Here is a 27751-nt window from a genome sequence, read left to right on the forward strand (position 1 = left end):
AATTAAAATCATAAAAAAATTATTTAATAAAAATAATTATGAAATAATTAACTATTTCAACTCCTCACTCCTCCAATGGACTCCATTGCTTCTCTTCTCTAAAACTGGCTCAAATTTCTGCCTTTGGAAACAACGGTTCAAAGCCAACAGAGAAACACATCCAAGACAGACCAAAAGAGAGAGAGAGAGAGAGAGCATGGGACGTCAATCTCCGTGTAAAAGACACCCAATAATCAACCGTACAGATGGGCGGCTGTGTTGATCGCCACCAACCACTGGATCCGTGTCTGTGTCATTTGGGCCAATCAGAGCTCGCCTCCACCTTCTAGACAAAGCTGAACTTCGATACTATAACTGGAGGCTCATCAGGCTCACTCCGCCAGTTGAGATAATTTGGTGGTTGTGTTCGTGGCAATCGTTGGCTGGAGGTATTGAAGATGTCAGGGGACGGAGAAGCCGAAGTGGTGGCGGTAGCGGCGGAGCAGCCTGTTGTGGAGGAGGCTCCGGCTGCTACTGAGGAGAAGCAGCCGGAGGAGACCGGGAAGGAGAAGACGAGTAAGGCTCCCAAGGAGAAGAAGCCTAAGGAAGCCAAGGGTTCTCACCCTTCCCATCCTCCATACTTCCAGGTTAGTAATTCCTGAATCTGTTGTTTTCGCTCAGTGATTCTTCATCTATGAGAAGTTTCTGAATCGTTCTGGTTTGAGAGACGGGTCTGTTTTCCTTTCTGCTGCTAACTGATCGAGGATCACGATTCTTCTTGATGCTCTAAAAATCGTGCTTATTTGGCTAAATGAATTATTTATATATCTGCAACTATGAGTTCCAGTGTCTTCCTCAATCTGAATTCTGATGGGAATGAAGTCCATTTCTCTCTCTTGACCTTGTTATTTAACTGTAACTGACCATTCTCATAATCGAATCTGTTACCTGATATCAGATGATAAAGGATGCACTCTTGGCCTTGAAAGGCAGAAGTGGTTCTAGTGCTTACGCCATAGCCAAGTACGTGGAAGAGGAGCACAAGGGCGTGCTGCCTGCAAATTTCAAGAAAATCTTGTGGCTGCAGCTGAAAAACTTCACGGCAAAGGGTAAACTGATCAAGATCAAGGCATCATTCAAGCTTGCAGATCAGGGCAACAAGACTGGAGCAGCTAAAATTGGAGCTGGAAAACCAGTTACTCGGTCTTCCAAGACTTCAAATAAACCAGAAAATCCTTCAGAGGCAACTAAAGCTGCGAAGCCAGTGAAGAAGGTTGCTGCAAGGAGGACCAGGAAGTCTACCCCAGCGAAACCAAAGCAACCCAAGTCCATAAAATCTCCTGCTGCAAAGAGGGCCATGAAGGCAACGGCCTGATCGGATTGAGGTAGTAGTGGAAGCTGGAAGGTTGTAAATATTTTTGGATGGAAACTCACTCTTCTCTGTTTTTTGATCCTGTATTTACTCAAAGATCAGTGTAGAAACGTTTGCCTGTGATGTACAATAATATCAGCAGCTATAATGTGAAAAAGCCTCCCTCTTTTTGTTTTTTCTTGCTTCCATTTGTTCTGCTTACTGGGGTTTAATAAGCTACCTGGCTGGGATTTAATGCTGGATTTCAGAATACAGGGAAACAGAAATACAAGTTTCATTACCTACTTCCACAAGGATTTGTCTTCTATTCCAAGCATTTCGCAATTTCAACTCCTAAAAGAAACTTAATCACAGGCATGGTAGGTGAGTATTCCAAGAATACTCTTTTGCAATTTCAACTCATAAAAGAAACTTAATCACAGGCATGGTTGGCGAGTATTCCAAGAATACTCTTTTTGTCCTAAAGTATGCTCTTAAGTCATAGAACATGAGTATTCAGATTACTGGATTTCAGAATTTCAGAAGTTCATATACGATGACTCCTTATGTCTTGATTTTGGGAGTATTTATATTGAACTGTAAGAGGGACAGCATCTTACCATTGAGGATTGGTGATCATGGTGATTATCTATTTCAGTCCAATAAACTATGCATTCCACGCAGTCAATCCAAGACTTATTAATTTGTGAAACTCATGTAAGGGGATTGGGGGATATTTTAGCTACAATAGGACCATCAAGTAGAGAATCGATTTTACTAGCCTAGTTTTAAAAGGGGCCAACCTAGTAAGATATGTCAATTAACCAAACACAATATACAAAACATTGGGCTATATATTCCCCCAATCAATCTCTACATATCTTTGGCAAGACCTCAGCATAGACTTCGTTTTAGACCACCTGCATGCTTTTTGAAAGTTCGACTCCATCTATGTCATGGTAGACCGTTTTTCTAAGATGACACATTTTATCCTTTGCACTAACACCTGTAACGCCTCAAAAATAGTTTGACTTTTCTTTGACGAGATCGTCAAGTTATATGATTTTCCTTGTACCATTGTATCTTATAGGAGTGTCTATTTTATGAGCTATTTTTGAAAAATGCTATGGCATTTGATGGGTACCAAATTGAAAATTTCCACTACCTACCACCCTCAAACAAATGGTCAAACCAAAGTTGTTAATTGAAACTTAGGAAATTTCATTCATTGCCTCGTAGAAGAGCACCTCTACACTTGGGATCTAGTTCTCCCAATAGCACACTTTACTTACAATCATTCGATCAACAAGTCCATTGGCATGAGCCCATTCCATGTCCACAATTTTCAGTCTAGGAAACCATTAGATCTCATACTTATGTCACCTCATGCTAGGGTTTTGGAGTTCGCTACAAAATTTGCAAATAGAATTCAAGACTTGCATGTTGAAATTGCTAAACAACTCCAAGCAAATAATTCCTCATACATACTTGGTCAATATGCATAAATGTTATAAACAATTTAACGTGGGTGACTATGTCATAATTCGGATTAAGCCAGAGCAATTTTCTATTGGACCTATCCGGAAGTTGCAATCTCGTAGTGCAAGACATTTTTTAAAGTGGTAAAAAAAGTTGGTCAAAATGTTTATGTTGTAGATTTGTCATCAAATTCGGGCATTAGCTCCACTTTTAACATCGAAGATTTGATGGCATTCAAGGGCCACCCCTCCATTTCGGATGACCCTTTTTCCTTCCTTCTGACTCCACCCCATCACCTAATACACTCCTTCCTTCCTCACCTGATATCCCTTTGGCTTCTATTCCATTACCCGTGCCAGCACAAAAAGCTCATTCTTTTTCAAGACATTCTTCCCTCACCCTCAATATTCAATAATTTTTAAATAAGGATGGAAAAGAGAAGAAGGCCAAATATTGACCTAACAAAGCCTGCTAAAGAAGCTCCAACTACGGTTTTGTGCCAAAACCTACTGACTCACAATTTAGAAACACAACAAATCAAAACATCTTCTAATATAATTTCTTTGTTTCAAGTAAAACCTGCAACGATAAGATACACATAAAAACCCCATTGCAATGGCATGAAGTATACCAAGATCGGCAAATGCACTTTAGGCACAAACATGACAGCTTAAAGCTAGAAAACTAAACTCCAGACACGTTAAAATTCTGACATAAAATTAGAAAGATCAAAGATTTTGCAACTCTAAATATCTGAAAGCCTCAAACTTTTAAAAACCTACCATGACATGCATCAGTTAATCATAAAAGAAAGAGTGGGAAAATCCAATTAAACAACTGTATGCCGTTTAAATATGAAAGCCTGTTTTCTAGCCTCAACTGGCAACCCAGTTAATTTGGCTTCCCTGACTTCCAGTAAGAGGAAAGACGTGATAGAGTAATGAAGGAGAGTTAAAGAGACAAAATATGAGCAGAAAAAAAAACATCCAAACATAACTTAAACTTCTTTTAATTCAAAGGTTAGAGACATCTTTTCCCTTAAAAACGCAATATATTTCGTCCAATATAAAGATGTCTCAACATGTCCTCCCCTGATTCTTACCTTGGTTGCAAACTGTGATATCTACAATCTGTTTCTATACTTACCAAAAGTTGAATTCGTATAATTACACAACATTTTGACATATTTGGTCCCAAAATATCCTGAAATTGGACGTAAGTTTTGGATTTTCAGAATATATCTGAGATGCCAAAAATTCGATACCTTTTTCATATCGTTAATACATGTGACGTATCAGCAACAAGTGCACTGTGGCCATCCAAAAATCCCTTTCCACTCACAGGGTATATGTGCCTCACATTGAGTACAAACTTGGATTAGGGACCATCCAAAGGACACTTTTCAGAACACACAATCTTACAAATAGAGAAGGAAGGCACAACCCCCCAAAATACATCCAAAATAAATCATGGAAGGGCATCCACAAAGTTGAGGCTAACATTTCTCTTTCAGTCACTGGGCTACATGCTAAAATGTGGTGTATGCTGTATATATCTCCACCAGTCAATCTGTCTTTAAATCTGAGCCTTCTTTTCTGTCAATGGTCGATTTGCTTAGGATAAGAACCCCCAGAACAATCAGTAGAGCACCGGCAAACCACTATCACCAGATGGATGAACTTTATATTAACTTGTGATTTTAAAGGGAAAAGGAACAAAGAATAGAAAAGGAATGTTTCACACATACAGCAAAAGTTATCTGCTCCAAAGGGAATCAACTTATCATGTAGTTTTTTTCATTGCAATAAAGGCTTTAAACTTCCGTAGTCGTTTCATCAGCAAAAACTAAATTATTTGGCAAAAAAAAAGACAAGAGAATATGTGATACAAGCAGGTCATCTAGGTGTTTCGGTTAATCCTACTAGAAGAAAGCCTGAGAAACCAAATTATCAACACAAAGATACTTCTTTAGAAACCAACTGCAGACAATATCATTTAGTTGGCATTCTTCGATACAATCACCCATAAGGACTAATCATAGGGAGGCTACAGGTGAATCAGTTATTAATCGAAGCTCCCTGATGCTCAGCAGTTGGGAAGAGTTTAAATCGAAGAGACAACGAAGCTCTAGGTGGTCCAGATATGGAATAAACAAAAAACTGAGTAACTTTGTTGAGTGATTCATGAAAGCTTTGATGCAGTAATAAGAAGGACATGGAACCAGAAATGCACATTATTTCCACTGTTTTACATACTACCAACCCAATCAAAGCAGCAGCAAACAATCACAGATGGTGATGTTTCTTCTCCCATATAGTTATACTGCAACATTAAGTTTTAGTAGCATAAGAAACACTGTGGTCACTGCGAATGTTGACAGTTTAAGGTGTCTTGGAAATACTTGAAGCATATTAACTTAGGTAGCAATGTCATCTACTAAAAAAACATGAAACTTAAAATGAGAGTGTCAGACTCTAGAAAACACTGATCATGACTAAAGTTTTTTTGGGCACAAATAAGAGGACAGTCAGAGAATAATGTGAAACCTACCATCCTAGTTTTGATTGAGTTCAATTGCTACTTATAAGAATGGTTAGCAAGTTAACTGTTCACTGAAATGTACTTTAAAAGCAGTGAGCAGGAGCTTCCTGGCAGGGTGTCCATTTATGCATAAAGTTACTACAGAAGATTTGGACTAGAAATAGATTCATAAAGTTGCAAAAGGAGATCCAGACTAGAATAGGTGTTAGCGCTATGCATGATAAGGGATAAAATGAAAAGGAAGTGGTTTTCTTTTATTTGGTTCAAACCAAAATGTATATTGAAGCCAAGTAGCAAATCTGTGTGTTGTTTTGACTTCACCCTTGTCCATACAGACAATGACAGTTAGAACACCTACACCAGTTATCCTCAGTTTATTCATGTACATTGTTACCAATATGTATCATTAGTAAAGGACATATTTGAGGATTAATTTTTAATGGCACTATATGCCATACTTGTGAGTTGCTCAACCAACCCATCAAAGGTCTTTCCAGCAGGCAGAAAGTTCACAAGCATCTCTCTGAAAAAGTAAAAAATAAATGTAATGATGGATAGCCATTAAATAATTACTATTAGAGTTCTCCCATCCCCTCAGTGTTTTAAATGCACCTAAATCCATGACTTACCCGAGAAGGTAATGGTTCTTCAAATAGGAAGAATCCAGCTAATCCTGACATGAGAAAGTTTGTAGCGAAGTTTGTAACTGTAGCAAGCAGAGATGGAAGAGCTTTGAGACTGTTGACGTAGCATCCCCACATTGTCACATTGAAAAATATGACCAAGCCATACTTTAAGAGCTGCAAGAGAGACGTCAAATTATTTCTTTCACGTAAAATCATTTCTTTGAATACAATTAAAGCTCAGATAATATTGGAAAATTCATAAACCTAAATATTAACTGAGAATGACAAAACAACTGAAAATTTTAAGTGCAGTGATATCTAAATCCACAAAGGAGACTATAGAAAATTAAAACTGTAAGTGACACCTTGTTGTGTAGGAAAAGGACAGAAGCAAGGTCCAAACAAGATGAAGATATCTGCTTCTTACTATATACTTGAAACATTCTGTTAGCTCAACATTTAAAGAATGTCTTGCTGAGAATTCTTTTTTCTTTCTTGTTTTGCATTAATATGTAAGGCAATAAGCAATCCAACTTTAGGTTATATAGTAGAGAAACAGCAAGTGTTAACATACATGTTTTTTATTTATTGAAAAAGATATTCAAAAGTACAAGTAAGATTCATGTCAGATAGCAAGGTCTAAAAAGTTAATTCATGGATGCACATTTTGATAGTATGACACATCATGAAAGCAAGAGAATGATACCTTACTGAACTGAAAAAGATGACACGAAAAACCTACTGGTGAAAAAGAGATTTCTTTACAAAAGCCAAGGCAACGCCAAGCATTTTATTATCTCCCACAATTATCCCTCAAGAAAAATCAGAAGTGTCAGAGTGGATTCAAACCTATATATAAATTACAATGAGCACAGTGAAAGCATGAGAATGATACCTTACTGAACTGAAAAAGATGATACGAAAAACCTATTGGTGAAAAAGAAATTTCTTGACGAAAGCCAAGGCAACACCGGGCATTTTCTTATTTTCCACAACTCTCCCTCGTAAACAATCAGAAGTGTCACAGTGGATTCAAACCTATATATAAATTATAGTGAGCGCAGTAATTAACCAAAATTCTCCAAGATGACAGTCTTACATCTTATTTAAACTAAATTGAGCACTTGATTTGAAAACATGTGTAGGTTAATCTTACTGGAAAGGAGCAGAACTTATGGAAAAAATACAACATATAAGTCATGTACAAATAAGTTAATTGTTACCGTTTGTTGCTAAAATAAGTTGCCTAAGTGTGCTGCATAATGCAATTACTGAGAGCCAACAATGCAATGCATGTTGGGAATCTCCATGTTTGACATGCAGTGGCAGAGGCTAGATGACACAGAAGGGTAACAGCAAACACAAAACGATATAGTTAGATCATAGACGGCTAATCAGAGGCAAACCATTCGTCACAGAGAAAACAGGAATATTGGTGCACAAACACGTTGTCAAGAGAAAGGCAGAATTGGTCTAGTGAATGGCAGAAATCATCCAAGTATTTCTTGGAATGTTTGCTCCAGAAATTTAGTTTTGCATGAAACAGTGTCCTCCCAATTTCTAAAGGGCATCTCGTTCGTAGAAGACAACAGTCCAAAAATAATTTCTGAAAAAATTTCTCCTGAAACCAACTTCACCTGGTCTACGTCAAAATGAATCCCGCAACAACAACAACAACAACAACAACAACAACAACGAAACAGTATAAAGTTCAAACGAAGACGATAGAAGTTTCACATTAAAAGCAAAGAAAATATATCAACTCCAGAAAATAGACAGAATAGAGATAGAAAGAATGTTATACATAAAGGAATTCATGTATATCAAATCTACAGATTTTTCTGTGAATCGGAGAAACATTTCTTACGTGGAATTAAAAAAAAGGAAGTGCAAACACCGATAGGTTAGGAATAGAAGGAATACCAGTGAGGAGAAGAGTTTAGCAGATACGGCGGCCAAGGCGGCATTCAGGCCGGCGGAGATCGCCCATGCGTAGCCAATTCCACTTGTCCTCGCCATTAACGAGGCAGTTTATGCAGCACTGCGGTCTTTGATTCGAACTCGAGGCTCATAAGTCAAAAGACACTAGGGGTGGGTCCGCGTCGCATCGGGTTGGGTTTTTAAAAACCCGCATTTATCTCAAAACCCGACCCAAAAAAACAAAAACTAACCCCACCCATTGTGATTTTTGTCCCTTTGTTCCCGCCCTATTTCCGTATCTACGACCCAACCTTCCCTGCCCATACCCAATTTATTATTTATCTAATATTATAAAAATAAAAAATTATTTATATAAAAAATTATTATATTATTAAAGTATGACCAGATGGGTTAATTGCAATTCCCTTGGTTGATCGAGGAAATTTAACCTTGTACTATAGCAACAGTTCCAAAGACGGTGGCAAAGTAGTGATGAGGATACTTGTTTAATGCTAGAAATCTAATAACGCTTCAGGCTAACTTAAAATTTGAGACATCGGGAGGGATATCGGGGCTGCAATGTTCAACCATGTTAACACCATTTTATTAATTATCGAGAAGTATTCTTCGGTCGCTAATATAGAAGAATTTTCTCAATCTCTGTATACTACTAACTTAGTAAAAATAGCGAATTAGATATGTATTTATTAGTTTTATTTCATTTTGAAGATCTCAAATGATTTTTTAATATACTTCTCTTGCATTAGTTGTAACTTCTTATTCATCCTAGCACACTTAATTGTAATATCTCAAATACCCTTATAGCCCTAAAATAATATTAAAAATCTTAAATATATCTTTATAACCTTCATAACCTATCAATCAAGTTAGCATATTAGCTAACATTAGGCCTATTAATTAGCATAAAATAGGAGAAATATAAAAGAAGATGATGAATACATTTTGAAATGAACAAATAAATTTATGATGGTTCCTTCAAAGCTAAGATTTGGGGCACTAACACTGGAAGCTGTTTTTCAGTGCACATGAAGTCGTCCATACTAATACCAAGTTCAAAGATGAAATTCATGTAGATGAATGAAATAAATTTGAACCAGGATATGAAGATGAACTTTAAATTTTCGTTTAGTAAATTATACTTCAGTTTTATAAAGTGAAGTACATTTATCATTTCTAGCTACCATACGATACTTCTCTTTTTTTAGAAACTTTTTTACATTCCTCTACCAAATATTGATATATATGTTCCATTATCAAACTTCCCAGTTGAAATGAGATTCAATATAAGAAATGAAAGTACATGTCTCACTCGATGAAATATAAATTTATATACAATATTAACATGTTATATAAATATCTTCTACTACCACATATACGAAAGTACATGTCTCACCTTCGGTCTTTTTTTTTTTTTACCTTTCATTGGTCTCATCACCATTGGGACTCTTGTTTTGATCTTTTTGAGATTTTAAATGTTTTATGGGTTTGGCTCCTTTAGATTACAACATGCAATAGATTTTTTCAAAGTATTTGTGTCTCACCTAATAATTGTCTTATATATCCAACTAGTTTTTTATTTACTATTTTCTCTATTCATCATCGTCGATTAGTATATTTTAAGTATCTTTACAATATAATAAATCTTCTGCTTTAGCCTTCAGTTATCTCAATTTAGGCTATTAATTCTATTTGTAGCTTCAAACTATTTCAATTTGCACACAAGTCCCCAATAACCAAGCTTTGATACCAATTGATATGAAAGTTAAACAGAATTTCATGTTTATATGAATAAAAGCCAGAAGAAAATAAGTTTCAACTTCACAAATATAATATGCACCAAAAAACAATTTTAAATGAATTTGAATTGCGATCAACCATATAATCAATTAAGCACAATAAAGTTTACGTGAAAAACTCTTCAAGATAAACAAAAAAACCACAAGGTAACTTCAAAGGCAATCGACTTTCATAATTGGACATATTACAAAATATTCTTTTTCGAGTTTTTGCCCAATTCGCAGTTTACAATTTTTAGCAGAGATTATGAACTTGAAATATAAATAACAACTTATTCCAAGTGTTGAAGTAAAACTACTTCTAAAGAGTAAAAAATAGGAGAAAATACCTTTCAACTTCGTTTTTCTCACCCCATCTTTTAAATTTTATTCTAACTTTGCGTCGCTTAAGGTGCTATATCTTGTTCATTGTAGGGTTGGTCCCCCCTGTCAAACCTAACAAGAGTCTTAGTTGTAACTTCCAAGTGACAATCTTTCTTAGCTCGACTCCATGTCAATCGACTAATAATTGAAGTCCATTCAGATGATTAAAAATGGGTAATTTCTAAATTCACTCTTCAGTTACTCGAAAAAACATAGGGGAAGAGAGGGGTTGTCTCCCCATGTTTTAAGTCTTCTTAGGTTTTTACCCTTAAATGATGAGGACACAAGAGGGTGCCCCCTCCCTTATCTACATAATTGGACCCCTTTTACTCTTAAGAATTATTTTATATTTTTTATAAAAAGACTATTTTACCTTATTTTAGTGGTTTCTACTTGTTCTATTCATAAATAGGCAGCAAAAATAAATAAATAAAAAGGCCAACCTGCTTTCGAGTTTCGAAGGAGAGAAACGGAAATCGCTGGTTAACACCGAACACAGTAGCAGGCTCTGCAGAAGTGAAAGCAATGGCGATTCTTCTCAACAGCGGCTTCAAGATACCGATAATCGGTCTCGGAGTGTGGAGGATGGAAGGAAAATCCATCCGAGACCTCCTCATCAATGCCATCAAAATCGGTTACCGCCACTTTGACTGTGCAGGTACGCTTACTATCTTACTGCCGAAATCGTCTGCTCTCCAGCATGTTCTGATCTTAGCATCATCAAGATTTTAGCGTGCTCTCGTCTTTGCTCTATTTTTGGACTGCTGCTTTTCATGAAGTGCCCTTTTCAACCTTGGTTGATGTTTATAATGTATTGTCTTTTAGCATATCCCGTGAACCGGATAAGTACGACTGAATCAGAACATTCTATTCGAGAGATAATTAAATTTACCTCCATTGAACTGTTCGAATCGCTCTGTTTGGATTCATCTCTAACCTGGAGGCGTGAGATTCTTCCTCTTAGATTACTTTCTCCATTTTGCATGTGTCCGGGGCATTCTTAAACGTTGACTTACCACTTACCAGACTCGTGGTTCTGTTAACTTTGTGCAGTGTTACAAAAGCCTAATTGGGACTTGCATCATTTATGCAGAAGGGCATCAGCCTAAAAGGGCTGAACATAGCCAAGTGAAGAAGGAACAGTGTATGTCGTGAAAAACATAAAAAGAATGTCGCACGCCCTCTTCTTTCATTGCAAATAAGGACATCCATATGAAAAGTCATTCATTGTTGCATTTTATTTACCTCTGCAAAATAGAAATCTCAAAGTGAAGCTGCCAGTGAATTCGTCTATGTTTAATTTCATTCCCCTTCTGTACTGAAAGAAAGCCGGAGGCTTCTATCATGATAGCGATATTCCAAAGAGGAGAAAAGTGTTGGCATCATAGAAGTTAAACAATTAAGAACTTATTTGATAGGTTCTGGCATACTTTCTAGAACGTGTGGTAATTGTCCCCACTCAACCACACACCATTTTCTCATATTCTTCTAAATGATATGGGGCAACCATGCGCTTCACATGCAATTTATGTTTCCATAGTCCATGTGATCAACTTTTGGGTATTTCTCATGAAATTGCCATTGTTCACTGGGACTAGCATCCAAGACATTGCAGATGGGATCAATGGATTTGCAGGTGTTTAGAATCTGTTAGAGTTTACAGATTGTGAGAGTTGGTGATCAGTTCTAGGTTGAACACTTTACCTCTTAAGTGTCTTCAGAGAGGAATGTGTTCCCAGCTATAGTACTCCTTTACAGCAGCCAGTTTCTTGTGAAGCTGTTACACATCCATTTATTTCTTGAAAGAGCTTTGAGACCTCTGAATATCTTTCTCCTGTAAGAAGGTTTCCTCATGATCAAATTCTGCCAATTGTAGAACAAGGAAATTCATCTACTTATTTGAAGACAAAGTAATGTCATATGTCTATTACATCGTTTCCAAACAAGAAAATTATGTGTATTACTTCATCACAGGTTTTAGTTAAATTTTGAACTAATTCAATTTGAGCTGATCAAGGACTTGTGTTTTTTTTTTTTTAAAGTCATCTTAAATTCTTACATCTAATGGAAGCATTAAAACTTGAAAATGATTTTTTTAATTTTTTAATGAAAAAGTATTTGAAATATGCTTATAGAATAATCTCATCTGCAGCGGACTACCAGAATGAAGCAGAAGTTGGGGAAGCTCTCTCAGAAGCTCTTCGAACAGGCTTAGTCAAGCGGGAGGACCTCTTTATTACCACAAAGGTCAGTTTTTTACTGGATTTACTGTACTATACTTTCTGTCACTGCATGAAAATCTTTTACAGTTCTTTTTTGCATCATCCAAAGTGTAGCCAACTTTTTCATCCTCTTTTTTCACAGCTGTGGAATTCAGACCATGGACATGTTCTTGAGGCATGCAAAGACAGCTTGAAGAAACTCCAACTTGAATATCTGGACCTATACCTTGTTCATTTCCCAGTAGCTACAAAGCATACAGGTCTATATGCCCATGTGCGTTATGCTTTGCTTGTAGCTTTGGATTTGTGTGCTATCATGGATTTCTAAAGCCTTTTGAATATTTCTCTAGGTGTGGGAACAACTGCCAGTGCCCTCGATGACAATGGTGTACTGGATATAGATACAACCATATCTCTGGAAACTACATGGCATTCAATGGAAGATCTGGTTTCCATGGGATTGGTTCGCAGTATTGGGATCAGGTAATGAAACATATCTCTTAGAGGTTGCTACAGCCTCCTGAGTGAATCTTCATCATAATTAGCCAATCTGAACCCTTTCATCTGGTTAGGTTCTCAGCGCATAAGACATAATGTTGTTTGCCTGTAGCTTGCATCATCTGTGACTAACTGATATTATGATTTTTTTTTGGAATAAACAATTATGATCTTCATACTTATTTTCTAATCGACATAACGATTTTGCAGCAATTATGACATTTTTCTCACTAGAGATTGTTTGGCATACTCAAAAGTGAAGCCTGCAGTGAACCAGTTTGAAACCCACCCGTACTTCCAACGTGATTCCCTTGTTAAGTTCTGCCAAAAGCATGGGATCTGTGTTACGGCCCATACTCCTCTTGGTGGTGCTGCTGCGAATTCTGAATGGTTTGGCTCAGTTTCATGCTTGGATGATCCACTTCTCAAAGTAAGTTTTTTGTTCAACAAGCCTGTTTCCTGATTCATTCTCAGAAGGTACCATTTATGTCACATTATTCTTTTGATTGGGATCAGGGTTTGGCTGAGAAGTACAAGAAAACAGTTGCTCAACTTGTACTCCAATGGGGAATTCAGAGGAACACAGTAGTGATTCCAAAGTCCTCAAAATTGGAGAGGCTGCTGGAAAACTATGAAGTCTTTGATTTCCAGATTTTTGCGGAGGACATGGAAAAAATCAAGGAAGTGGATCGCAAATGCCGGACCAATCAACCTGCCAAGTTTTGGGGCATAGATCTTTATTCATAGGTTTCTTGAAATGTCTCTACAACAATTACTACCCTTCTTGAAAAGAATTTGAACTATTCATCATTATTCTGTCTCTATCTGGACTGAATGTGTAACCAAACGCATATGCAAATGTTTCCTTGATTCATTTGCTGTTGACTGGTTTAGTTTGAGGCATTTAGCTAATGGGCAAAAATATGCTACCATCCAGTTTATGACTGTAAGAAAGTTCAAAGAACTGACCGAAGCTACTGAGTGGATGAGCTTAGTCTTAGAATGTAGTCTCTTCTATGTCTTTACAACTGGCAATAGTTGGCAGACAAGGGCTAAATTTAAGTACTTTTTAAGTGATTCATTAGGGACAGGGATTTGCTGAAATAAAGAAAATCCAGTGCCTCTGAAACAGGAAGTTTTAATTCTTTTGAATGGATCTTATTTAAGGTATCAATCACAAGTTTGGTTTCGGCAAATCCTAATCCATTTGGTGTTCAAATGCGTGAGCTTTTGTATTTTTTTATTTTAATAACTTTTCATTTAATAATTTATAACTACTACTTTATCCTAAATTTAATGGGTTTTATTAGCCATTTATGAAAATACAAAATTTTGATAGTGTGTAATAAAATTATATGATGGTTGATCCAATATGAAAAGTCATTTAGTACGAAATATGTGAAACGTTATCTCAGATCATGATCAACGGTTATTTCAGCTGTCTGATCAACGATTATCTTAAACCGTTTTGCATGTTTTGCACCAAATAGTTTTTTATATTTGAAAATGAGTTCAAATTTGATTATGTATTTATTAGTAATTATTTAATGGAGAGGATCAATAAAACCATTAATATGGTTTAGTGTTTGAGCGGATTTGATTTGACTACGTTTACCTGGCGACTCCATTACTGATACGAAGGATAAATTTCAAGACTCATAGAACCCAAGTTCCTGAGTGACACTGTTCTGTCATCTCAGCTGTGATAGTCCAAATATGGTCTTTTGACCGTTCGACATTTTTAAAAGCCTCTGTGACACAACGCCCATCCTGTAGACTGCCGTCTTGACTGTAACCCAGAATCCTCTCTCTCTTCTGCCCAAACTATAGCCAATTTCGGCACCTGCGCGCTTCATTAAGACAGATAACATGGAGAAGAAACGTCCCCCGCCTGACCCGATAGCGGTTTTGAGGGGTCACCGTGCCTCTGTTATGGACGTCTGCTTTCATCCCTCTAAACCTTTGCTCTTTTCGGGGTACAACTTCTGGTGCAATTCCAATATGTAGTTTAAGGTGATAACTCTTATTTATTCTAGAATAATTCTGCAATTTGTATTGTGCATCCAAACAGAAGTGCTGATGGCGAGCTGCGGATTTGGGATACTGTACAACATAGAACATTGTCGTCTACTTGGTATGCTTCTTAGCTGAATCGAAAAACTGCCGCTTTCGTTGTTCCGGGTGTTTGCAACTCATCGGTGTTGGAACTTGTCAGGGCTCATGGCGGCGTGGCTGGGATAATTGGTGTTGCAACAAGTCCTGCAATTGGAAATTGCGTAATAAGGTAACATTTTTCAGTATTTAGTTTCCTTCGGCTTTCTGAAGCTTTCTGTTTACCTCAGAAAGTAATTTTGACTTAGAAAGGAGTTAACCTTTTTTCAAATTGGCGTAGTCAGGGTAAAGATGGAACTGTAAAGTGTTGGGATATTGACGACGGAGGTCTATCGAGGTGCTTAATTTGTTCTTGCATTTATATTTCCCCACGTCCACTTTTTTTTACCTTGGCAGGAAAGAGGTGCTCACTGACATTGTCATTCACTGACTAAACTGATATAAATTTTATCGACCAGGAAGCCTCTGCTTACTATCAAGTCAAACTCCTATAATTTTTGCAAGCTTTCCATACCACTGTGTTCAGCTGGTTCGATACAAGTTGGAGATGTCGAACCTGCCAAGCAACTGGGCTCTTCAGTTATGGATTTTGAAGACTCCCAAAGTGTAGAGGTGGGAGCTGATAATGAAGGGCCTCAAAGAAGTCCAGAAGAGAGTTCAGCTAGTATGGGAGGTGTGTTGATTCCTCGAGTGAGTCTCAGAATACGAGAATTGGGTGGTATTATGAAAACTTACAGACTTGATGTGTCTAACAGGGTTGCATTCTGAGATTGTTTGTTGAAGCTGCATACTCTACCCTAGTCTTATATTTTGAGATTGCTTATGTTAACACTTTTCCTCTTTGATATGATGTGACGACTGGTTTATCTCCATAAATTTTAGATTGATTATGATATGTAGTGGCTGATTTCAAGTTGTCTCATTCTTCATTGGAATTATGATCTCAGATTATGAAACCAATGTAATGTTGAAGACAGTGGCTCTTGTTGGTGAACAAACTTCTCAGGTGAATACTTAAAATATCTTGTTTTATGTAATACTTTTTGGCTGTTATCACTTCTTGATTGTAACATTCTAACTTGCATTAGGTTGAGATTTGGGATCTCAACTCTGCAAAAAGGATAGCGTGTTTGCCTCAAACATGCAATGGAACCCATGCAGAAATTTCTACAAAGCCACGGGGTAATTCCATGATTCTTGTATCTCTTGTATGATAGTGAAACTAACCTGTTTCATCTTCTGTCACCCTTGGCCATAATGACAACTTTTTGTCAACATCTTTTTGTTAGGCAGCATAAAAAGAATGTTGATATCTGTGAATTCATTTTAATGCTGAACCTTTTTGTTTTGCTTAGATGCAGGCGACACAAACTAACAAAAAAATAGTTGATATTGTTTAGTGAGTGGTATTTGTTCACCAAATTGTTCTCTATTATGCTATGAACTGTTATAAAATATTATTTTCCTTTTTGGAAATATTCAAAATCTGCTTATATTGCATTTATCTCTTGAAAATTCTGTTAGCAGCAAGAGCTGGCGTACTGGGGAGCAATTGTACCGGGGAATTCAGATTTTCATCCTCTCGTGGGCTCATGCCCTTGGCATTTTCCCTCCTATTTCAAGCTCAGTGATTTGCAGAAACTGGAGAATGCTTGTAAATTACTATGAGCACACACCTCCCTCAAACATTTCTTGGACTCACCCTCCAAACTGCTTGAAGCTTAATTCCTTGGGGAACCTAGGCAACCCCACTCCAACACCCTTGGAGGCTCTACCACTACTGTGATGAAATTCTGGGTACTTTTTCATCGTTAGAGGTCCAATGGCATCACAGGCTACAGTTAGCTAATCAAATCGTCTCACTGAAGATGGTATAACAAAGCAATCTGTAATTGTTGGAGAAGATCTCCCCTTTGAGGCGTGAGGCCTTGCCTGTCCCTCTGCTTTTTCTTTCTGTATTTCTTTAATGAAATTTCATCTTCTGAAGTTAAAAAAGAACAAAAAATCTCTTGAAAATGCTTCTGTTATTTCAGTCAACAGTTTCAGATGTTAGTTTTATTTCACCTTAATTCAAACTTGATTCCATGGACCCCCTTAACAGCCATTGTGTCCACCTTAACATAACATGGAAGAAGTGTATGTGAGTTAGGACAATAGTTTTGCTACTTACAACTGGTCTTGGCAGTAGACAAGGACAACAAACATCAAAATCAATTGTGAAAAGTTGAAGATATATTGAGAAGAATAAGAAGGAAAAAGAGATGAAAGAGAAGAGATTGGAGCGAGAGCAGCACTGTGCAGCAGCCACCATATGGGGTCAAGGGTCGACCCCTAATTCTGTTATTAGATTCACTTACGTGAAATCTTAAACAAGGTCGAAAATACCCCTCTTAACTTAATGTCTACAGAAGCTAATAAATGGGGGAAATAAAAACAAAAAAATTACATCTTTATCCCCTTCAAAACACATCATCTAATAACACACTCTCCCTTGTCTAATGACTCAAATACCCACTGGTAAAATGACTAAAATACGCTTGAATTGTAACACTCTTCCTCAAACTGAGGCATGTATATCTAACCAGCTTGTTGAAAAAATTGTTAAACTCACCTTTACCAAGGGCCTTTGTGAACATATCACCAGTTTGCTCTGTTGTCTTGATATAAGGGGTAAAAGCTTGCTACTAATCATTGCATCACAAATAAAATAAAGATCAACCTCTATATGCTTGGGCCTCTTGTGGAAAACAGAATTGCTTGTTATAACGATAGTTGCTTAGTTATCACACTGTAAAACTATTGGATCCTTAGAAGAAAGTCGTAACTCCTTTAACACTGATCTCACCCATATAAGATTATTGGATTATTGTGTGAGCCATGGCACAATATTCAATCTCAACACTGGAACGAGTCACAAAATTTTTTTTTTTTGCTCTTCCAACTTATTAGATTTCCTCCAATGAATACAGAGAATCCGGTAGTCAACTTCCTATTTATTGTCAAACCTGCATAATCTGCATTCAAATACCCTTCAATATTAAAATATTTATGGGGTTTATAGAATAAATTAAATCTTTACCAGGAGCTCTTTTTAGATAGCGTAGAACACTTTGAGCTGCTTCAAGATGAACTTCGCATGGATTCTCTATGAATTGATTCGCTCCACTTACTGAAAATGAGATATCTGACCTGGTCACCATTGCATAAATCAATTGCCTAACTAGTCTCTTCTACATCCTTTTGTCTCTTAAAAATGGGCTCTCTTCATCACACTAGTTATGACCAACTTCCACAGGTGTCTCTACTAGTTTTGCCTCTAGCAGACCATACTCATGCAACATGTTAGTAACAATTTTTTTGTTTTGGGATAAGACAACACCTTCCTTGCTTTTGGCTACCTCAATGTCGAAGAAATATTTCAATGCTCCAAGATCTTTGGTTTGATAATGGGTTTTAAGATACTCCTTTACTTCCTCATTTCCCTAGGTGTCACTTCCAAATAATACAATGTCATCTTTTCAAAAATAAAAAAAAAGATAATACAATGTCATCTACATATACTACAAGCACCACAACTCCAAAAGATTGATGTAATAAAAATAGGGAATGACCATATTGATTCCCGGTAAACCCAAGGTTGCGATGCAACTTACTCACCTTCCCAATCTCCTTCTGGGTAACATGAACAAGAGGTTGCTTCATATAAACCTCCTCCTATAGTTGACCATATAGCAATACATTTTTAATATCTAAAGGATATGAAAGTCACCCCTTGTTCATTGCTGAAATCAGAATGCGAGCAATACTCATCCTGGCCACTGGAGAAAAAGTGTCAAATACATCCACTTCGTATGTTTGAGTACAACCTTTGGCATTCAATCGTGCCTTATAATGTTCCACAACTTCATAAACATTATATTTACCCAACGACACCCTACAATAGCCGCTTCTGGAGAAGGATCAACCAAAGTTCGTGTCTTCCTAGTCACAAGAGCATCTATTTTATCATCCATAGCTTCCTTCCACTCAGGAAAACACAAAGGATGCTGTACTTTAGTAGGAATAGAAACACTAGAGAAGGACACAATGAAGGACTTAAATTTAGGTGAGAATGCATGGAATGAAACATATTTAGAAATAGGGTGTCTCATACCTTTTCTTTTGGACATGGGAAGATGCAAGTCATCAAAGAGAGGAGTCATGGAGTCGGAAGATGACAACCCATGTAAATCAGTAGTGAGGGGTTTCTGTATTATGTTGTTCACTACTGTTTGGCTGCTTTACCTTCACCTTCCATCGTTGATAAACTTGCATTGGTTTAGTGGGAGATGAAGTGGGAGATATAGTGGGCCTATCCATCATAGGAAGTGGTAAAGGAGACTCATTGGGCACATGAGTAATAGATGAAGATGATCCATTTAGCCTGTGATATATGTCTTCATCTGTCATCAGATTTAAGGCACAAAAGGAAGAACTAACAGAATTTCAACAAAGATGGATGACCCAACTGTAAATGCCACAACAAGGGTGTCACCGTAGCCTTAAACGTGGAAGAGTGATGTTGAAGAACATCATCTGGCTAGTAATGCCCTTCACTCTCATGCACAAAAACAATCATCCTCATCTATAAATTCTGAAATACACAACAAAAAGGAAAAAATGTAATAGAGAAATTTAAAGATTTGGTGCGTTGACTAATTGATAACATGTTAACAAGAAACTCTAGGACATATAAAACAAAAGACAATGAAAGTTGAGGAGTAGGATGAACTACATCTTAGCTTGTGATAGATGAAGATGATCCATTTGTTAACTTAATAGATTTACACAAGGAAGATGAAGACAAACTAGAAAACATTGAGGATGTACCTGACATATGGGTGGACTCCATAGTCAATGACCCATGAAGATGTAGACCAAAATTAAGTGCAAACATATCTGATGTTGCTTAAGTGGCGTTGGCAGAGGAAGATGTGTTGGTCGCAAGAGGGGTAGATGTTGGAGCAATCATAAGTTTGGTATGCCCGGATCTAACACAGGGAGGAAGACGATGAATAGGAAGGATCGCTGTGAGGCTGTGAGCTTTTGAAGGAGCTCCCCCTTAGGCCTCGTTAGAGGGAGAACCTGACCTCGTTTAATCTACTGTTTAACCTACTGAAATTTCTTCCCCATTCATTACCTTACGATGCATACAAATAGTTCACGCCAACAAGAGTTTAGGCAAGAATTACAAAAATGCCCCTAAGGCATATTTAAACCGAAATAGCATAAAACATAAAATAAACTAAATGACTACTTAACTGACTCAGTCAGGGTAATTGACTCAGCCATGGTGTCTCAGCCGGCCTGACTCGGCTCACTATTTGGTCCATAACATCTCACCCCTCCTGGAGAACGAGCTTGTCCTTGAGCTCGAAGGTAGAGTATGCCTGCCGAAACTTATCCTCCCCTGGTTCGCTCTGTGAGTTGTAGATTCCACCTGAAAAAAAAAACAAAACAATTTTTTTTTTTTTTAATTTTCTCTGTGAGTACATTGTGAGCGAATGCAGGAAGTGAGATCACCCCATAGTTTGTTAAACGAAAATCACCAAAAGGTGCGCCTCTGGCAGCTGGATCCCAAGTTGCTTGATAAGCTTGGATTTGTAGTCAGATGACTTAGCCATGGTGTCTCAGCCTGACTCGGCTCACTATTTGGTCCATAACAAAGTTGTCCCAAGCGTTGAAGCAATCTCTGAATTTCATCTGGTGAGTTGCTAGTGAATACCTGCTCACTTCTAGACACACTAGCACCTTCAAAGACACTGGAGTTGGCCTATGCCAGCTTGTCGAACTTATCCCAAAACTTATCAGAACTGTGATTGGACCTACCACAATGTATACATTTCCTCTCTCCATGGCCACCACCATCATGATCATGCCCTCTACCTCCCACTCATCCTTGAAATGACTTAGATCAAGGAAGAGAAGAGGTAAAGCTAAGGGGTTGCAGCATCAGAATTCTTGGTTTCCCAACTTCCTTTGGAATAACTGCACTCTCAGCCCTAATCACTTTGTATAAGTCTTCTCAAGTGTAGGGACATTGTCATCAGGCAACATTTCTGCACACAAGGCATCATACCTTGGTCCCAAGCCATCCAAAAACGAGCAACTTGAAGTTGGCCTTCCTTCTCTCTAAATTTTGTAGGATCAGTTGTCAAGGGATGGAAAACTGCAATTTCTTGCAATACTCCATGCATTTCTGTGAAATACTTGGAAACATTCTTGCCCATTCTGATACTCAAGATCATATATAATTCATAGACGGGGATAGATTACTCTCTTCTCCAAAGATCGATTCAAGAGTTTTCCAAATCTCTTTAGCAGTATGACAACTCATCAACTGATCACTTACATTGGACTGCATACAATTCAAAATCCAAGTATGAACTTAGTGGTTTTCAGCTTCCCAATCCTCAGTTTTAGGGTTAGGAGGATCATCATGAACATATTTCACTTTTCTTTTGGCTATCAAAAACTTCCGTAGAGCTCTAGACCAATTTAAGTAATTGAATCCATTCAGCTAAACTGATGTGATTTGAATATAATCCCTTGTCTCTGCAGAACCTGGGTTCATAGCAGGTGTAATTATTTCTCCTGTATCAGCCATATTAACTTCAACAAAACCCAGAAATTACAGCAATAACAATACCAGTAAACAGTCCAAAACACTGTCACAAACTCCGGCAATTACAGCAATAACAATACCGGCAACCAGTCCAAACAATCACCTATCAATTAACTAACACCCAAAAGATCTAATATGCGGAGACAATAGTGGGCCCCACATGCCAAAAATCAAATTAGGGTTATCGGGAACACAACCCCAGTGCTCAATAACATGCAGGAAACCTTCAATTATTTCTATCAGCCAACTTATAAGCCACTGCAATACTTATAACTATGTGATCAGGCACCCTGTGTACCAGTAAAGGTGACACAAGCACAAGTCTGTAAAACACACCTCAAAACTTCATTCAACCCTTAAAGGTTCACAAACACATATCCTAACTGCTCTATAGACCAGCACAAGCCATTAACCCATAGGTTATGGCACCAGCAAAGAAAGATATATTAACCGTAAAGGTCACTCAGCAGTAGGAAGGAAGAAATACCCCTTAGCGAGAGGTTTGAGGCTTCAAGAAGAAGAAACAGCAATATGAAGACGCTTCTCTATGGATAACTTGGCTTTGATACCATGAAAAGTTGAAGATATCTTGAGAAAAGAAGAAGGAAGAAGAGGAAGAGAAGAGAGTAGGGAGGAAGCTACATTGTGCAGTATCCACCATATGCGGTACAGAGCTCAACTCCTAATTCTTTTCCTAGATTCACTTAAGTGAATATTTACACAGGGACCAAAATACCCCTTATAACTGCTAATACATGGGGGAAATAAAAACATAAAAATTGCATCCTTACCCCTTTCAACACACATCATCTAACAAACACACTCTCACCTAAGTTTATGACTTAAATACCCATTGGTATAATGACTAAAGTACCCTCTGAATTGCAACAAATTGTATGTCTCATTTTTTAAGGTTTAGAAAGTGGTCTTGTATTTACAGAAGTTAGATTATTAGTAGGTTTCAAGTCCAAGACAGTTTTTTTTATTTTTTATTTGAGAATGGTGAATAGCTTTTATTGAGTCTTGTTTACATTAGGCTTCATTTAGTTTCCAGCACGAACCATATGATTGCGCTTTTTCACTGGAAATATTATCAAGATTTTTGAATCATGTAATGTGAATGTCATGTAGGCCCTGATGTGGTGATTTTGTTTTTTCACTCACTTACATTGATCATTTTGAGTATATTGCCTGTCCCTTTGTTGATTGACACAACTTTTGCTTTTGTAGGAATGTGTATGGCAGTTCAATCATTTATAAATTCAGAAGCATCTGGGTTCCTTAATGTTTTGGCTGGGTTTGTTCTTGGTCCTTTTTCTTTCATTATCTTTCTGCATCTATCTATCATCATTTGTCATTGTCATCATCATCATCGTTATCATTATCTTCTTCCTCTGAGCTTTGTCTCAATTATGGTGGCATCGGATGCATAACATTTGCTAGTGCCCCTGCTACATTGCCTTATTTAAATCGTTTATCACCACTTTCATCCATGTAAATTTTGGATCCTTATGTTTTTTGTCGACATTCAACCAATATTGGTAAAGCACTTATCAATGGTGCACCACTAGCCCTCTGCCTTCTCACCTAAAATATTGATATGCGACAAAGTATGTGTTTTAACTACTGCCAGACTAAAAAGGTTGCATGGTTCACATCATGCAGCTTTTTCTATCTACCAGTTCAGATATCAATTAGACCTTTCGGTTCTTGCTCTACTATAAACATAGTCTTCTCCTATAGCCTTTTCCATAGCAGACTTATGGTAATAAAGCCTCTCTAAGTTCAGCATTCAGCAAATTGTATGTCCAGATTGTGTAGCATGCCTCATGTATTCTGGGTTACATGACAGTACCTGGTACTGTAGTGAGTACCTCCTGTGGCATTTTTTACTTGTGTTGTAACTTATTTGATGTACACCATTTTGCTCATGTATTAGATATGAGGATGGAAGCATGGCCTGGTGGGATTTACGTAGTCCTGGTACTCCATTGTCATCAGTAAAATTTCACTCTGAACCAGGTTTTATATCTTTCTTAAGCTTGACTTTATTTTCTGTTGTTATGCTTGCAGAAATCATTAATCTCTTGTGATAACATTCAAAACTTCATCTTCTTTGGATAGTTTTAAGCATTGCAGTTGATGGACTGTGCAAAGGGGGCATTTCCGGTGCTGCAGATAGCAAGATTATAGTCTTCTTCTTGGATCATGAAAGAGTAATTCTTGATTTATTTGAGTGGGTTTTATTCTTGATTCATTAGTGGGTTTTATTTGGATTATTTGTTTTCCATCTCCATCTTCTTGCTACAAGATCTGACTAATATCTTGGGGAGCCAATATTGAAATCGCAAATATAGTGAGGATGAAGTAGAGTTTCTTCAAGTACTTGGTTCCCTAGATTCAAATTATAGCTGTTAATAGTTACTCCCAACAAATTTACTTGTGTATTCATGCCTTGTTGGCTCAGCATACAAGGCAGTGCATGTGCAAACCACACAAAACGTGGAACTAAAAAGATAATCTGTCATATTTTTGTATAGACTTTGTTGAGATTCGTCTGCTGAAGATCTAGTTCAACCAATATCGTGTTTATTTGAGCTGTTTTCTGAACTTTGAAGGAACAGGTTGGACTGCCCACGTCAATAATCTGATATATAAAAATAATGCAGAACATGTCAACTTATTTGGGAAAATTGTTTTATATTTTGGGAAAGGTTAGATCAGGATTTTATTATGTGTTTGGATTTTGGAGTGTTTAAATTTTTTATTTTTTTTTGGTTCATGTTGGCAGTGAGTCTTCATTTTTTTCTTTTTTCTTTTGATGCTTAATACAAACTTCATTTTATTCTTCACCTTCATCTAAACTTCTAGATCAAATCAATCAGTTTTCATTGCATCACATGATGATTATGCTCTTCTAGACATAATCTATCAGTTTCCGTATGGAAATGAAGACATAATGATTATGGATAAAAAAAGAAATAAGAAGTGAGAACCCACCATCCCTGTCTCTGTTTTTTCAACTCAAGTGAACTTATTACTTCCCTTTTCTATTGAGGTGGAATTTGATTTTTGTTTTTTATTTTTTTGTGCTCTTTATTGAAGTGTGAATCGTTTCTCAGGGTTCTTGTTTAGTCAAGAAAGAGATCAATCTGGACCGACCTGGCATAGCCGGTACTGCCATAAGGTCAGATGGCAAAATTGCTGCAACTGCTGGCTGGGATCATAGGTTGGTGCTTAAGTTTTTCTCCTTAATATTCTGTCTAGTTGTGGCTATGTGCATACTTGTGAGAGTAATTTGCTCATGATTTACCTTTTTCAAAAAAAAAAAAAAATTGCTCACGATTTGATGTATCAATAATAAATTGAAGTTTCTTCTCTTTATCGGATTTGTTTACATTATCGTGTATGTTAAGTTAGTTCCAGTTCCATGAAAAAAATGTGACTAGCCAGGTTAGGAGACTCATTTCCCAACTAATAACCAAAGATTTTTTCTTAAAACTTATCAATGTGGAACTATTTTCAGTAACACCTCTCATGTCCTTTTACACAAACTAACAATGTACTTGAGATGTGGACAACACAAATGCGTACAAACTAAATGGCCCTCAAATTGGGTTTCATAAAACAGATATGTTGCAGATACCGTGTTAAGTTGGGTCCTGATCCATCCCAAAATAACTAGCTAAGTTAAAATGCTCGTTTCCCAACTAATTGCTATAGGTTTTTCTTCACACTTTTCTATGTGGGACTATTCCCACTAACAGGATCTAAAATCTAATTGGCAGAATCATGGCTTATGTTGGGCCTGCAAATGAGTTGTACATGTTATATATTTGCTATCACTTGTAAATTATGATGAACTATTTTGGACTTAGGTTTTTGTCAAGCATGTATGTCCTTTGCATGGACGTTGATTCTACCATATGAGTGAATTGAGTACAAGACTCAGTTAAAAGTATAACAGTTAGATTTGCAATTATTTGCATATATAAATATTTTCTTAAAACATAGAATCTGTCTAAAATGTGTAAACAACACATGCATATCGAAGTATTAAGGAATTTGGATCCAGGTCTATCCCAAAGCATTGGTGAAGACCTATGGGAACCTGTCTGAGAGGTGGAAATGGCTTGAAAACTACCATCAAAACTGATATGAAACTTGTTCTTTGGCCTTAACCAAATCTCAACAAAAAGGACAATTGCCTGTGCATGGTGGAACTCCCATAAGTCTTTCTGGCTTCGTTTCTTCCTTTCTTCTTTGGTTTTTGTCATTTATAGAAAATTATTTTCTGGCTTCTTTTCTTTTCCTTTCATACTATGCTCACCAAAAGTTACTTTAATGAAGATAAAAGGATTCTTAAAAGTACATACTCTTCTAATACATTTGTTGCCTCCAAAACATGATGTTAAGACATGCAGATCATTTATGACGCTAACCTTTGTCAAGGTTTATTTGTTTAGAAAGTGCTTGATCTCCTATAAGGAGGTCATTCAAGGAGGGATAGACCTCCACTACTTGACTCTGGGGAGCTCCATTTTCTTGTCTTCCAAGTTCCACCTCAGTCCATGATGTTGGAGGATGACCTGCAACTATTGCAATTATGGATTGACAGAATGACTGTGTTTCTCGTTACAGATTACGAATATATAACTATTGCAAAGGAAATGCTTTGGCAATATTGAAGTATCACAGAGCTACGGTATGTATTTCCCACAACACATTTTAACCAACTTCTTATCTTTATTGTGTACCTGCTAGAAACTACACATTTGATAAGTTGGGCAACCCTGTTCTGAAGTGCTGCACATTCATGAGTTATTTATAAAATATGTTATGTTATATTCGTGTACCATGCGAATTCCTTGCTGTCAAACGCTTGTTTGTCTTTTTGATGGGGGGTCTTAGCAAAAAGCCTAACTCTGTTGCCTTCTCCGTTGGAGTTCATCTTTAATGCATTCTCTGTTTCCTTTTGCAGTGTAATGCCGTTTCGTTCTCAACTGACTGCAAGCAAATGGCGTCCTCTTCAGAGGATGGTACTGTTGCACTCTGGGAGCTCTACCCTCCTCGGACCTAGCAGAAAGAAAGTGAAATCCTTTATCTGAGGAAATCAAGCGACAAGATCAGACTAGTTGGTGCCCTTTTAACCATCCAAGCGCAGACACTGAGATTGCCAGGTGATGGCTATGATGATATCCAAGTAGAACTGAAACTGTACATATGTTTGGAGGGAGGATGACAATAGCTTGAGCGGAATACAGGTGATTCTGAGAGATCCCTAATTTATTTTACTTTACTGTTTATGAAACTATCATGGAGGTGGGTTGTCACAGAATCATATATAGACTCAGTTCTCCATAGATATGGAGAATTGGAAAATGACCAGATTCAGAAAAAAAAAATTATCCGACGACAAAGGTGTTGTTCATGGTGAAGCTGCATCAAAATTTAAGAGTGAATTGACTAAAGGGTATTTTCTCCTTGTTTAGAATTACTATCAGATGTCTAGTGGTTGTTTGAATTTACTATATGGCCTTAGCATAGAAAATTCAATTAATGTGCTTAAATATAAAATGGGAGAAGGAAGAATCTCTCCATTTTTGAGCTTGAGGATTTGAAGATTACTGAACTACCAATGAAGTTTGTAAGAATTATGATATGTTCAGGAGGAAAACTCAATTGAATGGAGAATCTGAGCAATAGAAAAATAATTTTCTGTTATTCTTTCTTGATAGGCTGGTTAAGTTAGAAAAATTCTTCATTTACTGGTGTCATCTGTCACATAAATATTGAATTAAAAAAACCAGACCTGAAAGAAAAAAGAATAGAAAAGGAAGGGTGTTTGTTCTTCATCCCAAACCTGCTGTATTGGCTTTACAGATTCTTTCGGTAGCTATGGCATTTCAAGTCCGATTCTTAAAAAAAATGATTCGTTTAATCTCAAACTTGGAATAAGGCTAGTTATGTATAACAAATGGAGTTTGAGATTTTTCAAGCTCAGTTTGTCGGTTCGTTAGCTATATTTTCTAAAAAAAATACCTTTTACCTTGATTACTATCATCAAATCCCTCTTTAGTTGGTTGATAATTGTTGAGATGATCATCATCCAGCTCTTTCAAATTCCTTAACATCCGATATTGTTACTTGTCGATGGAATAAACGTTATTGATGGAAAA

The 27751-nt window shown here is 37.0% G+C and overlaps 4 protein-coding genes across 4 annotated transcripts; 3 read left to right on the forward strand and 1 right to left on the reverse strand.

Moving 5' to 3' along the window:
- The first annotated feature begins 352 nt into the window (after positions 1–352).
- LOC137944168 (histone H1-like) lies at positions 353–1537 on the forward strand. The gene is made up of 2 exons (XM_068789730.1): positions 353–626; positions 938–1537. Exons 1-2 carry the CDS (start codon positions 438–440, stop codon positions 1352–1354), a joined length of 606 nt encoding a protein of 201 aa, XP_068645831.1. The 5' UTR covers positions 353–437; the 3' UTR covers positions 1355–1537.
- A 2471-nt stretch (positions 1538–4008) lies between these two features.
- LOC137944692 (uncharacterized) lies at positions 4009–8003 on the reverse strand. The gene is made up of 3 exons (XM_068790411.1): positions 7900–8003; positions 5980–6150; positions 4009–4469 (listed from the first exon to the last, which is right to left on the reverse strand). Exons 1-3 carry the CDS (start codon positions 7993–7995, stop codon positions 4374–4376), a joined length of 363 nt encoding a protein of 120 aa, XP_068646512.1. The 5' UTR covers positions 7996–8003; the 3' UTR covers positions 4009–4373.
- A 2533-nt stretch (positions 8004–10536) lies between these two features.
- LOC137944842 (NADP-dependent D-sorbitol-6-phosphate dehydrogenase-like) lies at positions 10537–13741 on the forward strand. Its single transcript, XM_068790609.1, has 6 exons — positions 10537–10734; positions 12229–12323; positions 12441–12558; positions 12649–12781; positions 13007–13226; positions 13313–13741. Exons 1-6 carry the CDS (start codon positions 10602–10604, stop codon positions 13541–13543), a joined length of 930 nt encoding a protein of 309 aa, XP_068646710.1. The 5' UTR covers positions 10537–10601; the 3' UTR covers positions 13544–13741.
- An 838-nt stretch (positions 13742–14579) lies between these two features.
- LOC137944841 (protein DECREASED SIZE EXCLUSION LIMIT 1) lies at positions 14580–27258 on the forward strand. Its single transcript, XM_068790608.1, has 13 exons — positions 14580–14772; positions 14868–14930; positions 15012–15080; positions 15189–15245; positions 15367–15581; positions 15856–15914; positions 15997–16090; positions 22803–22869; positions 23512–23594; positions 23697–23788; positions 24695–24801; positions 26214–26277; positions 26554–27258. The coding sequence occupies exons 1-13, from the start codon at positions 14666–14668 to the stop codon at positions 26650–26652; spliced, it is 1176 nt and encodes a 391-aa protein (XP_068646709.1). The 5' UTR covers positions 14580–14665; the 3' UTR covers positions 26653–27258.
- Positions 27259–27751: the final 493 nt, after the last annotated feature.

Source organism: Aristolochia californica, unplaced genomic scaffold (genome assembly GCF_029961685.1).
Source record: "Aristolochia californica isolate CCGP_79_NKW_82.1479 unplaced genomic scaffold, dmAriCali1.0.hap1 SCAF_11, whole genome shotgun sequence".
Taxonomy (NCBI): Eukaryota; Viridiplantae; Streptophyta; class Magnoliopsida; order Piperales; family Aristolochiaceae; genus Aristolochia; species Aristolochia californica.

Bases quoted from the DNA above. Each gene is read 5' to 3' on its own strand.
- LOC137944168 (XM_068789730.1), top strand. From the start codon at position 438: ATGTCAGGGGACGGAGAAGCCGAAGTGGTGGCGGTAGCGGCGGAGCAG. The intron at 627-937 runs GTTAGTAATTCC...ACCTGATATCAG, and splicing joins CCCATCCTCCATACTTCCAG to ATGATAAAGGATGCACTCTT.
- LOC137944692 (XM_068790411.1), bottom strand. From the start codon at position 7,995: ATGGCGAGGACAAGTGGAATTGGCTACGCATGGGCGATCTCCGCCGGC. The intron at 6,151-7,899 runs GTATTCCTTCTA...TCTCTCTTGCAG, and splicing joins CTAAACTCTTCTCCTCACTG to CTCTTAAAGTATGGCTTGGT. The intron at 4,470-5,979 runs GTAAGTCATGGA...ATCTGGTGATAG, and splicing joins AAGAACCATTACCTTCTCGG to TGGTTTGCCGGTGCTCTACT.
- LOC137944842 (XM_068790609.1), top strand. From the start codon at position 10,602: ATGGCGATTCTTCTCAACAGCGGCTTCAAGATACCGATAATCGGTCTC. The intron at 12,559-12,648 runs GTCTATATGCCC...ATATTTCTCTAG, and splicing joins AGTAGCTACAAAGCATACAG to GTGTGGGAACAACTGCCAGT. The intron at 12,782-13,006 runs GTAATGAAACAT...ACGATTTTGCAG, and splicing joins GTTCGCAGTATTGGGATCAG to CAATTATGACATTTTTCTCA.
- LOC137944841 (XM_068790608.1), top strand. From the start codon at position 14,666: ATGGAGAAGAAACGTCCCCCGCCTGACCCGATAGCGGTTTTGAGGGGT. The intron at 15,915-15,996 runs GTGAATACTTAA...AACTTGCATTAG, and splicing joins TTGGTGAACAAACTTCTCAG to GTTGAGATTTGGGATCTCAA. The intron at 23,789-24,694 runs GTAATTCTTGAT...ATCGTTTCTCAG, and splicing joins TCTTCTTGGATCATGAAAGA to GGTTCTTGTTTAGTCAAGAA.